We start from the raw sequence: 13,711 nt of genomic DNA on the forward strand, positions 1-13,711 counted from the left end.
GTCTTAGCACTACTCCAGCCTCTAACATGTCAACCACTGTTTTTTGAACATTGCACATGGATAACTGCATAAAAAACACAGTCCAACTTTACAAATCTAAAATGTGAAAAGGACAATATAACTGCTTTACAATTCAATGACACACAAACTCACAAATAGACATGCTAAATGTAATGTTAAAATACCACATCACATACAATACTGTTCTATGGTACATTGGCTTTTGTACAAAACATGTATTTGCTGACGCGCACTTGAAGATGGTAGTAATGTGCTATGTCACATGACACACAATTTCAATATAAATTAAGACATAACAAAGGTAATAGAATGTTATGAAGAAAACACATGCTCACCATCCTTCCTGGGCCGATCGGAATCACGGACATGGGTTGCTGACACTACTTCAGGAGGTATTAAACTCTGCATGGGCTCCTCATAGTCCAGATATCTGGCAATAAAGGGCTGTCCACCACCGGTTTTGCGAGCCGACTTCGCCTCCTTGGCCATTTTGGACTTCACACGGTGCTTTATGTCATAGTACCGTTTGTGGCACGTGTCCTCCATCCGCTTGACCACCCCCTCACTATTTACAGCAGCAACAACTTTCGCCCACAACACCGTCTTCTTCCGTGTTGGCACCTTGGCGGACTCAGGCCCAAATAGCTGCCGCTGATATTTCATCATCTCCCGCACCATTGCCACATTTTCAGCATAACTAAATTTTACATTCCGCCCAGTCTTAGTAGTGGTGTAGGGCTGCGGAGCTGTCTGACTGTCACTGTCACTTGAGGCTGCAGCAGCAACCTCACCCACCTCCTCCACCTCACTAACCTCACTCTCACTCACCTCCTCCACCTGACCAACCCCCTCCCCCTCACTCACCGCCTCCACCTCACTCACCTCACCCACCTCTGAGTCAGACATAATTGTGTGCTTCAACAATTAACACAGAAAAATAATAAGACAAACAACACACTCCTCCACTACACAACACACACACACACACACACACACACACACACACACACACACACACACACACGGGACTCCAAATAAAAAAAACTAGGACAAAAAAATAAGACAAAACCAAAACGAACAAAACTACAAGAAGGACAAGACTACTTTCAAACACAATACTACACTCAGAAATTGCAACAAAAACTCCTCACCAAACCAACTACTCACTAACCTCCACAGCACAACCTCTCTCCTCACCACTAACTAAACCCACGAGGTGTGGATGGTTTGAGGCATATTTATATGGTTGCGCACAGACACTCCTACATCGGAAACTAAAAGTGAAAATGCGGCCGTGGTTGGAGAAAAACACTGCCGCGTTAAACATTGAAAAAAAACTAGTCAAAACAACAAAAACATGAACACAAAAGTGATTGACGGCCGTAAATGGCTAAAAAAAATATGACATACATCGACATCGGAAAATCCGAAAACCAATAACTCGACAGCTTTGTAAATTAGCGTAGATAGATTCAAAAAGTTGAATGAAACTGCACCTGATAAAAAATTAGTTTAAACTATACACAAACCGACTCAAACACGAATATTAGTAAATAAACCCCCTGGTTACATCTGGATAAAATTCTGGAGCTATCCATCTTTCATTAACTAAATTTCCCATTTGATCCTTTCCCAGGTTTGTGAATCCATGTCTGACTTGACACATAAGTGGATATAAGCTTCTGGGTAAGCTTGACTTTTCTTCTAATTTCCATAAGCCAGTTTCTTCTTTTTGTCTGGCTCCTCTTCTCTGACATGCTTGTTTTTGTTGAGGACCTGCATGTTCCTGAAATTTCTTCAAATCCTGTAGATCAGGCGTTTGAGGCTTTACTTCTTCTGTTTCTTCTGTCTGTGTAGTGTAGATTGCTACCTTCCCTGGTTGGTTGGTTGGTTGGTTGGTTGGTTGGTTGGTTGGTTGTTTGGTTGCTTTCTTTTTTTCACAGGCTACTTTCTCATTCTCTGTTGCCTGGTTCTGAAGTTCAATCAGTGTAGCATAATCAGGCATTTGGTCTGGCACTGGAGTGGTTACTGTATAGGCTTGCCTTTTCTGCTGGGGGCATTTTACTGCCCTCTTAGCTTCAGCATCTTGCTAGATTGTTGCCTCTTGCTTCAGTAGTGTCGTGCCTGGATCTTTATTACTGCAACTTTGTTTGTGTGGCCCTTGCAGAGCTCTGAACTGGTGTCTGATCAGTGAAGCATGTTGTATGTCTTCGCCACTTGCCATCTTGAAGCCTCTGCTTTTCCATATCTGGCCCACAATCTTGTACTAGGATGGTAAGGATCCTGAATCCACAAGTTCATGTTCAGTGGTTACTACATATCCTGTATAAGGAATTCCATCCTCATAGTACCTTGATCCATCCACATACAGCTCATGCTGAGCATTATGTAGGGCTGTGTGTGTAACATATGGCAAGGGTTGAATTTCTTGTTCCATTAAAGCCACACAATCGTGGAAAAAATTCCTCCTCCTCCTCCTCCTCCTCCTCCCCATCCTCCTCCTCCTCCTCCTCTCCATCCTCCTCCTCCCCATCCTCCTCCTCACCATCCTCACCATCCTCCTCCTCACCATCCTCCTCCTCACCATCCTCCTCACCATCCTCCTCCTCCTCCTCCCCATCCTCCTCCTAACCATCCTCCTCCTCACCATCCTCCTCCTCACCATCCTCACCATCCTCCTCCTCACCATCCTCCTCCTCCTCCTCCTCCTCACCATCCTCCTCCGGACCATCCTCCTCCTCCTCCGGACCATCCTCCTGGTCCTTATCATCTTCTTGCTGATCCATCAATAGAGAAGATAATCTGTTTCTCCCTCCTATTGAATCTGGAGATTCAACACCTTGGCTTGCATTATGAATTTCGTTCTCTCTTCTGTTAGATGTTGGGTACCTTGAGTGTCCTAGGAAGATTACCTTTTGCTAGCTGCAGTTCCTCCTTTCGAGGCTCTGCAGTCTTGTGGACACTGTCTCTTCTTGGTACTTATTTCAGTGGTGGTGGCAATCAGCAGGTCATTAACATACTGTATTAGCTGTGTGTCTTCTGGTTAAATCACCTGGTGATGTAGCCCCTCCCTGGGGTAATCTTGTCTACCGGTATTGCTTACTTTCTTCCACAACTGGTACTGCGGGAACAAGCTAATACTGAACATCTGTTCCAACCTGCTTCTAAATGGTTCTGTACCTCCTTTGATAAGTTGCTGGAAAACTCAACTTCTGCTGGGGTGTACTGTATACTCGCTTGGCTAAGCTTCAGTACATTGTGTCCCAGCAAAGTCACTGGACATGTACTTGAGATCAAGAACTGGACTAGTATTGGTGACTATAGTCCTTGCATCTCCTGTCCCTTCAAGTGTTTCCAATATCATCAGTTCCTGTGGTACCTCCCTCTACTGTCTTCTGCTGGCTCCAGTATTGATTAGACACAAACGTCCTTCTCTAGTGGGTAAGGTGACTGTAATCATACCTTCTGTTGTTTCTTCTGGAGACACTGGGGGGAATTCAAATGTTTGAAAAGTCAGTTGGGTGTCTATTTTTTCCTGTCTATTAGATAGGAAAAAACAGACACCCAACTGACTTTTCAAACATTTGAATTCCCCCCATTATGTTTACTGGGAGGTACCTGGAGAAGCCTGCACTTCACGTTGGCAGAAGAAGCATCATTCATTTGTCTTCTGGGACTTCTTCTGTCTTGTTCCTTATTATTTACTTTAATTTTGGAGCTGCTTGTTCTTCAAATCTTCTGATCATGGCATCACCTCTGTAATCTTGCCATGTAATACTGACCACTGTCAGATGTCTTTCTTTGTCTTTCTCGAAACCGACTTTCTTTTAGTCTTCAAACTTTCATACGTCCTTCATATTGCTTCTCAACTTTTCTTTTTGTAATCACCTCTCTCTTTATGATCTATCTATTATCCTACATACTTTTACTTTCTTCACTTGCCCTACATACTTTTCCTTTCTTCACTTGCATATCTTTTCTAAAAAAATAAAACAAAATGCACTGGAATATGCTCCAAGCAGCTATTGATAGTAACGATATATTTGCCTATAACAAATATATTTTACTCTCCTCCCTTTGTGATAACCTTGTCACAAAACAAAAATTGTTTGTTATATGGGCAAATAACCCTTGGGTAAGTACAGGATCATAAAAGTTTAAAACCAATGTCTGGGGTTGGAATTTCTGATTCATTTTCCCCTGCATCAAAACTGCATTACAAAACTTTTAGTATTTCAAATAATAGCAAAGGAAATGAGTACTATGCTACTGTCTTCAGCTACCTAACAGCTGAGAATTATTTTCTAAACCAAAACTAAAATACACATTGCATATATGTAAAAATAGGATTTTAATATACCTACCGGTAAATCCTTTTCTCATAGTCTGTAGAGGATGCTGGGGTCCATTTAGTACCATGGGGTATAGACGGGTCCGCAGGAGCCTTCGGCACTTTAAGACTTTTTTACAGTGTGAACTGGCTCCTCCCTCTATGCCCATCCCCCAGACCTCAGTATAGGAACTGTGCCCGAGGAGACGGACAAACTTTGAGAGAAGGATTTACTTTAAGCTAGTGGCGAGATTCACACCAGCTCAGACCGTTCAACCATGCCGCACAACATGGCATACAACTCAAAACATGCCAACAAGCATGAATAACTTTACAGCAACTGCTAAATAACAACTTAACACGTGATAACTTGTGTAAGAAGAAAAAATATAATGCAGAAAAAAGGAGCACTGGGCGGGCGTACAGACTACGACAAAAGGATTTACTGGTAGGTATATTAAAATCCTATTTTCTCTAACATCCTAGAGGATGCTGGGGTCCATTTAGTATCGTGGAGATGTACCAAAGCTCCCAGTATTGGAGGAAGAGTGCGGATGTTCCTGCAGAACTAACTGACCAAATTTAAAGTCATCAGCAGTAGAGATGAGCGCCGGAAATTTTTCGGGTTTTGTGTTTTGGTTTTGGGTTCGGTTCCGTGGCCGTGTTTTGGGTTCGACCGCGTTTTGGCAAAACCTCACCGAATTTTTTTTGTCGGATTCGGGTGTGTTTTGGATTCGGGTGTTTTTTTTTAAAAAACACTAAAAAACAGCTTAAATCATAGAATTTGGGGGTCATTTTGATCCCAAAGTATTATTAACCTCAAAAACCATAATTTACACTCATTTTCAGTCTATTCTGAATACCTCACACCTCACAATATTATTTTTAGTCCTAAAATTTGCACCTAGGTCGCTGGATGACTAAGCTAAGCGACTCTAGTGGCCGACACAAACACCGGGCCCATCTAGGAGTGGCACTGCAGTGTCACGCAGGATGTCCCTTCCAAAAAACCCTCCCCAAACAGCACATGACGCAAAGAAAATAAGAGGCGCAATGAGGTAGCTGTGTGAGTAAGATAAGCGACCCTAGTGGCCGACACAAACACCGGGCCCATCTAGGAGTGGCACTGCAGTGTCACGCAGGATGTCCCTTCCAAAAAACCCTCCCCAAACAGCACATGACGCAAAGAAAAAAAGAGGCGCAATGAGGTAGCTGTGTGAGTAAGATAAGCGACCCTAGTGGCCGACACAAACACCGGGCCCATCTAGGAGTGGCACTGCAGTGTCACGCAGGATGGCCCTTCCAAAAAACCCTCCCCAAACAGCACATGACGCATAGAAAAAAAGAGGCGCAATGAGGTAGCTGTGTGAGTAAGATAAGCGACCCTAGTGGCCGACACAAACACCGGGCCCATCTAGGAGTGGCACTGCAGTGTCACGCAGGATGGCCCTTCCAAAAAACCCTCCCCAAACAGCACATGACGCAAAGAAAAAAAGAGGCGCAATGAGGTAGCTGTGTGAGTAAGATAAGCGACCCTAGTGGCCGACACAAACACCGGGCCCATCTAGGAGTGGCACTGCAGTGTCACGCAGGATGGCCCTTCCAAAAAACCCTCCCCAAACAGCACATGACGCAAAGAAAAAAAGAGGCGCATTGAGGTAGCTGTGTGAGTAAGATAAGCGACCCTAGTGGCCGACACAAACACCGGGCCCATCTAGGAGTGGCACTGCAGTGTCACGCAGGATGTCCCTTCCAAAAAACCCTCCCAAAACAGCACATGACGCAAAGAAAAAAAGAGGCGCAATGAGGTAGCTGTGTGAGTAAGATAAGCGACCCTAGTGGCCGACACAAACACCGGGCCCATCTAGGAGTGGCACTGCAGTGTCACGCAGGATGTCCCTTCCAAAAAACCCTCCCCAAACAGCACATGACGCAAAGAAAAAAAGAGGCGCAATGAGGTAGCTGTGTGAGTAAGATAAGCGACCCTAGTGGCCGACACAAACACCGGGCCCATCTAGGAGTGGCACTGCAGTGTCACGCAGCATGTCCCTTTCAAAAAACCCTCCCCAAACAGCACATGACGCAAAGAAAAAAAGAGGCGCAATGAGGTAGCTGTGTGAGTAAGATAAGCGACCCTAGTGGCCGACACAAACACCGGGCCCATCTAGGAGTGGCACTGCAGTGTCACGCAGGATGTCCCTTCCAAAAAACCCTCCCCAAACAGCACATGACGCAAAGAAAAAAAGAGGCGCAATGAGGTAGCTGTGTGAGTAAGATAAGCGACCCTAGTGGCCGACACAAACACCGGGCCCATCTAGGAGTGGCACTGCAGTGTCACGCAGGATGTCCCTTCCAAAAAACCCTCCCCAAACAGCACATGACGCAAAGAAAAAAAGAGGCGCAATGAGGTAGCTGTGTGAGTAAGATAAGCGACCCTAGTGGCCGACACAAACACCGGGCCCATCTAGGAGTGGCACTGCAGTGTCACGCAGGATGGCCCTTCCAAAAAACATTCCACAAACAGCACATGACGCAAAGAAAAATTAAAGAAAAAAGAGGTGCAAGATGGAATTGTCCTTGGGCCCTCCCACCCACCCTTATGTTGTATAAACAGGACATGCACACTTTAACCAACCCATAATTTCAGTGACAGGGTCTGCCACACGACTGTGACTGAAATGACGGGTTGGTTTGGACCCCCACCAAAAAAGAAGCAATTAATCTCTCCTTGCACAAACTGGCTCTACAGAGGCAAGATGTCCACCTCATCATCATCCTCCGATATATCACCGTGTACATCCCCCTCCTCACAGATTATCAATTCGTCCCCACTGGAATCCACCATCTCAGCTCCCTGTGTACTTTGTGGAGGCAATTGCTGCTGGTCAATGTCTCCACGGAGGAATTGATTATAATTCATTTTAATGAACATCATCTTCTCCACATTTTCTGGATGTAACCTCGTACGCCGATTGCTGACAAGGTGAGCGGCGGCACTAAACACTCTTTCGGAGTACACACTTGTGGGAGGACAACTTAGGTAGAATAAAGCCAGTTTGTGCAAGGGCCTCCAAATTGCCTCTTTTTCCTGCCAGTATAAGTACGGACTGTGTGACGTGCCTACTTGGATGCGGTCACTCATATAATCCTCCACCATTCTTTCAATGTTGAGAGAATCATATGCAGTGACAGTAGACGACATGTCCGTAATCGTTGTCAGGTCCTTCAGTCCGGACCAGATGTCAGCATCAGCAGTCGCTCCAGACTGCCCTGCATCACCGCCAGCGGGTGGGCTCGGAATTCTGAGCCTTTTCCTCGCACCCCCAGTTGCGGGAGAATGTGAAGGAGGAGATGTTGACAGGTCGCGTTCCGCTTGACTTGACAATTTTCTCACCAGCAGGTCTTTCAACCCCAGCAGACTTGTGTCTGCCGGAAAGAGAGATCCAAGGCTGGCTTTAAATCTAGGATCGAGCACGGTGGCCAAAATGTAGTGCTCTGATTTCAACAGATTGACCACCCGTGAATCCTTGTTAAGCGAATTAAGGGCTCCATCCACAAGTCCCACATGCCTAGCGGAATCGCTCCGTGTTAGCTCCTCCTTCAATGTCTCCAGCTTCTTCTGCAAAAGCCTGATGAGGGGAATGACCTGACTCAGGCTGACAGTGTCTGAACTGACTTCACGTGTGGCAAGTTCAAAGGGCATCAGAACCTTGCACAACGTTGAAATCATTCTCCACTGCGCTTGAGACAGGTGCATTCCACCTCCTATATCGTGCTCAATTGTATAGGCTTGAATGGCCTTTTGCTGCTCCTCCAACCTCTGAAGCATATAGAGGGTTGAATTCCACCTCGTTACCACTTCTTGCTTCAGATGATGGCAGGGCAGGTTCAGTAGTTTTTGGTGGTGCTCCAGTCTTCTGTACGTGGTGCCTGTACGCCGAAAGTGTCCCGCAATTCTTCTGGCCACCGACAGCATCTCTTGCACGCCCCTGTCGTTTTTTAAATAATTCTGCACCACCAAATTCAAGGTATGTGCAAAACATGGGACGTGCTGGAATTTGCCCATATTTAATGCACACACAATATTGCTGGCGTTGTCCGATGCCACAAATCCACAGGAGAGTCCAATTGGGGTAAGCCATTCCGCGATGATCTTCCTCAGTTGCCGTAAGAGGTTTTCAGCTGTGTGCGTATTCTGGAAACCGGTGATACAAAGCGTAGCCTGCCTAGGAAAGAGTTGGCGTTTGCGAGATGCTGCTACTGGTGCCGCCGCTGCTGTTCTTGCGGCGGGAGTCCATACATCTACCCAGTGGGCTGTCACAGTCATATAGTCCTGACCCTGCCCTGCTCCACTTGTCCACATGTCCGTGGTTAAGTGGACATTGGGTACAGCTGCATTTTTTAGGACACTGGTGACTCTTTTTCTGAGGTCTGTGTACATTTTCGGTATCGCCTGCCTAGAGAAATGGAACCTAGATGGTATTTGGTACCGGGGACACAGTACCTCCAACAAGTCTCTAGTTGGCTCTGCAGTAATGATGGATACCGGAACCACGTTTCTCACCACCCAGGATGCCAAGGCCTCAGTTATCCGCTTTGCAGTAGGATGACTGCTGTGATATTTCATCTTCCTCGCAAAGGACTGTTGGACAGTCAATTGCTTGGTGGAAGTAGTAAAAGTGGTCTTACGACTTCCCCTCTGGGATGACCATCGACTCCCAGCAGCAACAACAGCAGCGCCAGCAGCAGTAGGCGTTACACGCAAGGATGCATCGGAGGAATCCCAGGCAGGAGAGGAATCGTCAGAATTGCCAGTGACATGGCCTGCAGGACTATTGGCATTCCTGGGGAAGGAGGAAATTGACACTGAGGGAGTTGGTGGGGTGGTTTGCGTGAGCTTGGTTACAAGAGGAAGGGATTTACTGGTCAGTGGACTGCTTCCGCTGTCACCCAAAGTTTTTGAACTTGTCACTGACTTATTATGAATGCGCTGCAGGTGATGTATAAGGGAGGATGTTCCGAGGTGGTTAACGTCCTTACCCCTACTTATTACAGCTTGACAAAGGCAACACACGGCTTGACACCTGTTGTCCGCATTTCTGTTGAAATACTTCCACACCGAAGAGCTGATTTTTTTGGTATTTTCACCAGGCATGTCAGTGGCCATATTCCTCCCACGGACAACAGGTGTCTCCCCGGGTGCCTGACTTAAACAAACCACCTCACCATCAGAATCCTCCTGGTCAATTTCCTCCCCAGCGCCAGCAACACCCATATCCTCCTCATCCTGGTGTACTTCAACACTGACATCTTCAATCTGACTATCAGGAACTGGACTGCGGGTGCTCCTTCCAGCACTTGCAGGGGGCGTGCAAATGATGGAAGGCGCATGCTCTTCACGTCCAGTGTTGGGAAGTTCAGGCATCGCAACCGACACAATTGGAGTCGGACTCTCCTTGTGGATTTGGGATTTCGAAGAACGCACAGTTCTTTGCGGTGCTACTGCTTTTGCCAGCTTGAGTCTTTTCATTTTTCTAGCGAGAGGCTGAGTGCTTCCATCCTCATGTGAAGCTGAACCACTAGCCATGAACATAGGCCAGGGCCTCAGCCGTTCCTTGCCACTCCGTGTGGTAAATGGCATATTGGCAAGTTTACGCTTCTCCTCTGACAATTTTATTTTAGGTTTTGGAGTCCTTTTTTTACTGATATTTGGTGTTTTGGATTTGACATGCTCTGTACTATGACATTGGGCATCGGCCTTGGCAGACGACGTTGCTGGCATTTCATCGTCTCGGCCATGACTAGTGGCAGCAGCTTCAGCACGAGGTGGAAGTGGATCTTGATCTTTCCCTAATTTTGGAACCTCAACATTTTTGTTCTCCATATTTTAATAGGCACAACTAAAAGGCACCTCAGGTAAACAATGGAGATGGATACTAGTATACTTATGGAAGGACTGCCGAGTGCCGACACAGAGGTAGCTACAGCCGTGGACTAACGTACTGTGTCTGCTGCTAATATAGACTGGATGATAATGATATGAAATCAATATATATATGTATGTATATATAATATCACTAGTACTGCAGCCGGACAGGTAGATAATATATTTATTAGGTAATGATGACTGATGACGGACCTGCTGGACACTGTCAGCTCAGCAGCACCGCAGACTGCTACAGTAAGCTACTATACTATAGTAGTATGTACAAAGAAGAAAAAAAAAAAACCACGGGTAGGTGGTATACAATTATGGATGGACTGCCGAGTGCCGACACAGAGGTAGCTATAGCCGTGGACTAACGTACTGTGTCTGCTGCTAATATAGACTGGATGATTGATATTGAGATGAAATCAATATATATATGTATGTATATATAATATCACTAGTACTGCAGCCGGACAGGTAGATAATATATTTATTAGGTAATGATGACTGATGACGGACCTGCTGGACACTGTCAGCTCAGCAGCACCGCAGACTGCTACAGTAAGCTACTATACTCTATAGTAGTATGTACAAAGAAGAAAGAAAGAAAAAAACCACGGGTAGGTGGTATACAATTATGGATGGACTGCCGAGTGCCGACACAGAGGTAGCTACAGCCGTGGACTACCGTACTGTGTCTGCTGCTAATATAGACTGGATGATAATGAGATGAAATCAATATATATATATATGTATGTATATATAATATCACTAGTACTGCAGCCGGACAGGTAGATAATATATTTATTAGGTAATGATGACTGATGACGGACCTGCTGGACACTGTCAGCTCAGCAGCACCGCAGACTGCTACAGTAAGCTACTATACTATAGTAGTATGTACAAAGAAGAAAGAAAAAAAAAAAACCACGGGTAGGTGGTATACAATTATGGATGGACTGCCGAGTGCCGACACAGAGGTAGCTACAGCCGTGGACTAACGTACTGTGTCTGCTGCTAATATAGACTGGATGATTGATAATGAGATGAAATCAATATATATATGTATGTATATATAATATCACTAGTACTGCAGCCGGACAGGTAGATAATATATTTATTAGGTAAGGATGACTGATGACGGACCTGCTGGACACTGTCAGCTCAGCAGCACAGCAGACTGCTACAGTAAGCTACTATACTCTATAGTAGTATGTACAAAGAAGAAAGAAAAAAAAAAACCACGGGTAGGTGGTATACAATTATGGATGGACTGCCGAGTGCCGACACAGAGGTAGCTACAGCCGTGGACTACCGTACTGTGTCTGCTGCTAATATAGACTGGATGATAATGAGATGAAATCAATATATATATATGTATGTATATATAATATCACTAGTACTGCAGCCGGACAGGTAGATAATATATTTATTAGGTAATGATGACTGATGACGGACCTGCTGGACACTGTCAGCTCAGCCGCACCGCAGACTGCTACAGTAAGCTACTATACTATAGTAGTATGTACAAAGAAGAAAAAAAAAAAAAAACCACCACGGGTAGGTGGTATACAATTATGGATGGACTGCCGAGTGCCGACACAGAGGTAGCTACAGCCGTGGACTAACGTACTGTGTCTGCTGCTAATATAGACTGGATGATTGATAATGAGATGAAATCAATATATATATGTATGTATATATAATATCACTAGTACTGCAGCCGGACAGGTAGATAATATATTTATTAGGTAATGATGACTGATGACGGACCTGCTGGACACTGTCAGCTCAGCAGCACCGCAGACTGCTACAGTAAGCTACTATACTCTATAGTAGTATGTACAAAGAAGAAAGAAAAAAAAAAACACGGGTAGGTGGTATACAATTATGGATGGACTGCCGAGTGCCGACACAGAGGTAGCTACAGCCGTGGACTAACGTACTGTGTCTGCTGCTAATATAGAGTCTAGACTGGATGATAAATTATTGATAATGAGATGAAATCAATATAATATCACTAGTACTGCAGCCGGACAGGTACTATATATATTTATTATGTAATGACTGATGACGGACCTGCTGGACACTGTCAGGTCAGCACAGCACCGCAGACTGCTACAGTAAGCTACTATAGTAGTATGTATAAAGAAGAATGAAGAAAAAAAAAACCACGGGTAGGTGGTATACAATATTATATATATATATATATATATATATATATATATATATATATATATATTATATACAATTATATATATATATATATATATATATATATTAAACTGGTGGTGATTGATTATTAAACTGGTGGTCACTTCAGGTCACGTTGCAACTTGCAACTAGTACTCCGAGGCCTAAGCAGACAATCACAAAATATATTATTATACTGGTGGTCAGTGTGGTCACAACAATGGCAGTGTGGCACTGACTCTGGCAGCAAAAGTGTGCACTGTACGTTATATGTACTCCTGAGTCCTGCTCTCAGACTCTAACTGCTCCCCACTGTCAGTGTCTCCCCCACAAGTCAGATAATACACTTACAGTCACACTATCTATTATCTAATCTAGTATAAATATCACTTTAGCAAGTAGTATAGTAGTATACAGTATAGTAGTACTCCTCCTAATAATGCTCCCCAAAATACTGTGTCTCTCTCTTCTCTAAACGGAGAGGACGCCAGCCACGTCCTCTCCCTATGACTCTCAATGCACGTGTGAAAATGGCGGCGACGCGCGGCTCCTTATATAGAATCCGAGTCTCGCGATAGAATCCGAGCCTCGCGAGAATCCGACAGCGTGATGATGACATTCGGGCGCGCTCGGGTTAGCCGAGCAAGGCGGGAAGATCCGAGCCTGCTCGGACCCGTGTAAAAAACCTGAAGTTCGGGCGGGTTCGGATTCAGAGGAACCGAACCCGCTCATCTCTAATCAGCAGCCAAGGTGTCAAACTTGTAAAACTTAGCAAACGTGTTTGCCCCTGACCAAGTAGCTGCTCGGCAAATCTGTAAAGCCGAGACACCCCAGGCAGCTGCCCAGGAAGAACCCACTTTCCATGTAGAGTGGGCCTTTACCGAACTCGGTATCGGCAATCCTGCTGTGGAATGAGCATGCTGAATCATACATCTGATCCAGCGTGTAATCGTCTGCTTAGAAGTAGGACACCCAATCTTGTTGGGATCATACAGGATAAACTACTCTTGTACTACTCTACGCGGACATCTCATCAAAACCAACGGATTGCATTCCTGCGCTGAGATACACACTGGATTGAATCCTGGATTAAATCCTCTGCATACCTCCACTGAGAAGTCCTTCAGTTTAGCAGCTGCTGTACTCTGCATTGGACATCCCAGATAAGGTACTGTGGACTACAACCTATCTTTGGCTCCATCCAGACCCTCACTTAGACATCATCCACCTCTGTTCTC

General features: G+C 45.1%; 1 protein-coding gene across 1 annotated transcript in view; it reads right to left on the reverse strand.

The window, feature by feature from the left end:
- Window positions 1–2,648: 2,648 nt before the first annotated feature.
- LOC134990033 (proline-, glutamic acid- and leucine-rich protein 1-like) overlaps window positions 2,649–13,711 on the reverse strand; it is a 161,835-nt gene continuing 150,772 nt past the window's right edge. Inside the window, exon 5 of the mRNA XM_063950644.1 lies at window positions 2,649–2,798. Coding sequence (XP_063806714.1) covers window positions 2,649–2,798 — 150 coding nt within the window. The remainder of the gene's footprint in view (window positions 2,799–13,711) is intronic.

Source organism: Pseudophryne corroboree, chromosome 2, assembly GCF_028390025.1.
Source record: "Pseudophryne corroboree isolate aPseCor3 chromosome 2, aPseCor3.hap2, whole genome shotgun sequence".
In the NCBI taxonomy this organism is placed as follows: Eukaryota; Metazoa; Chordata; class Amphibia; order Anura; family Myobatrachidae; genus Pseudophryne; species Pseudophryne corroboree.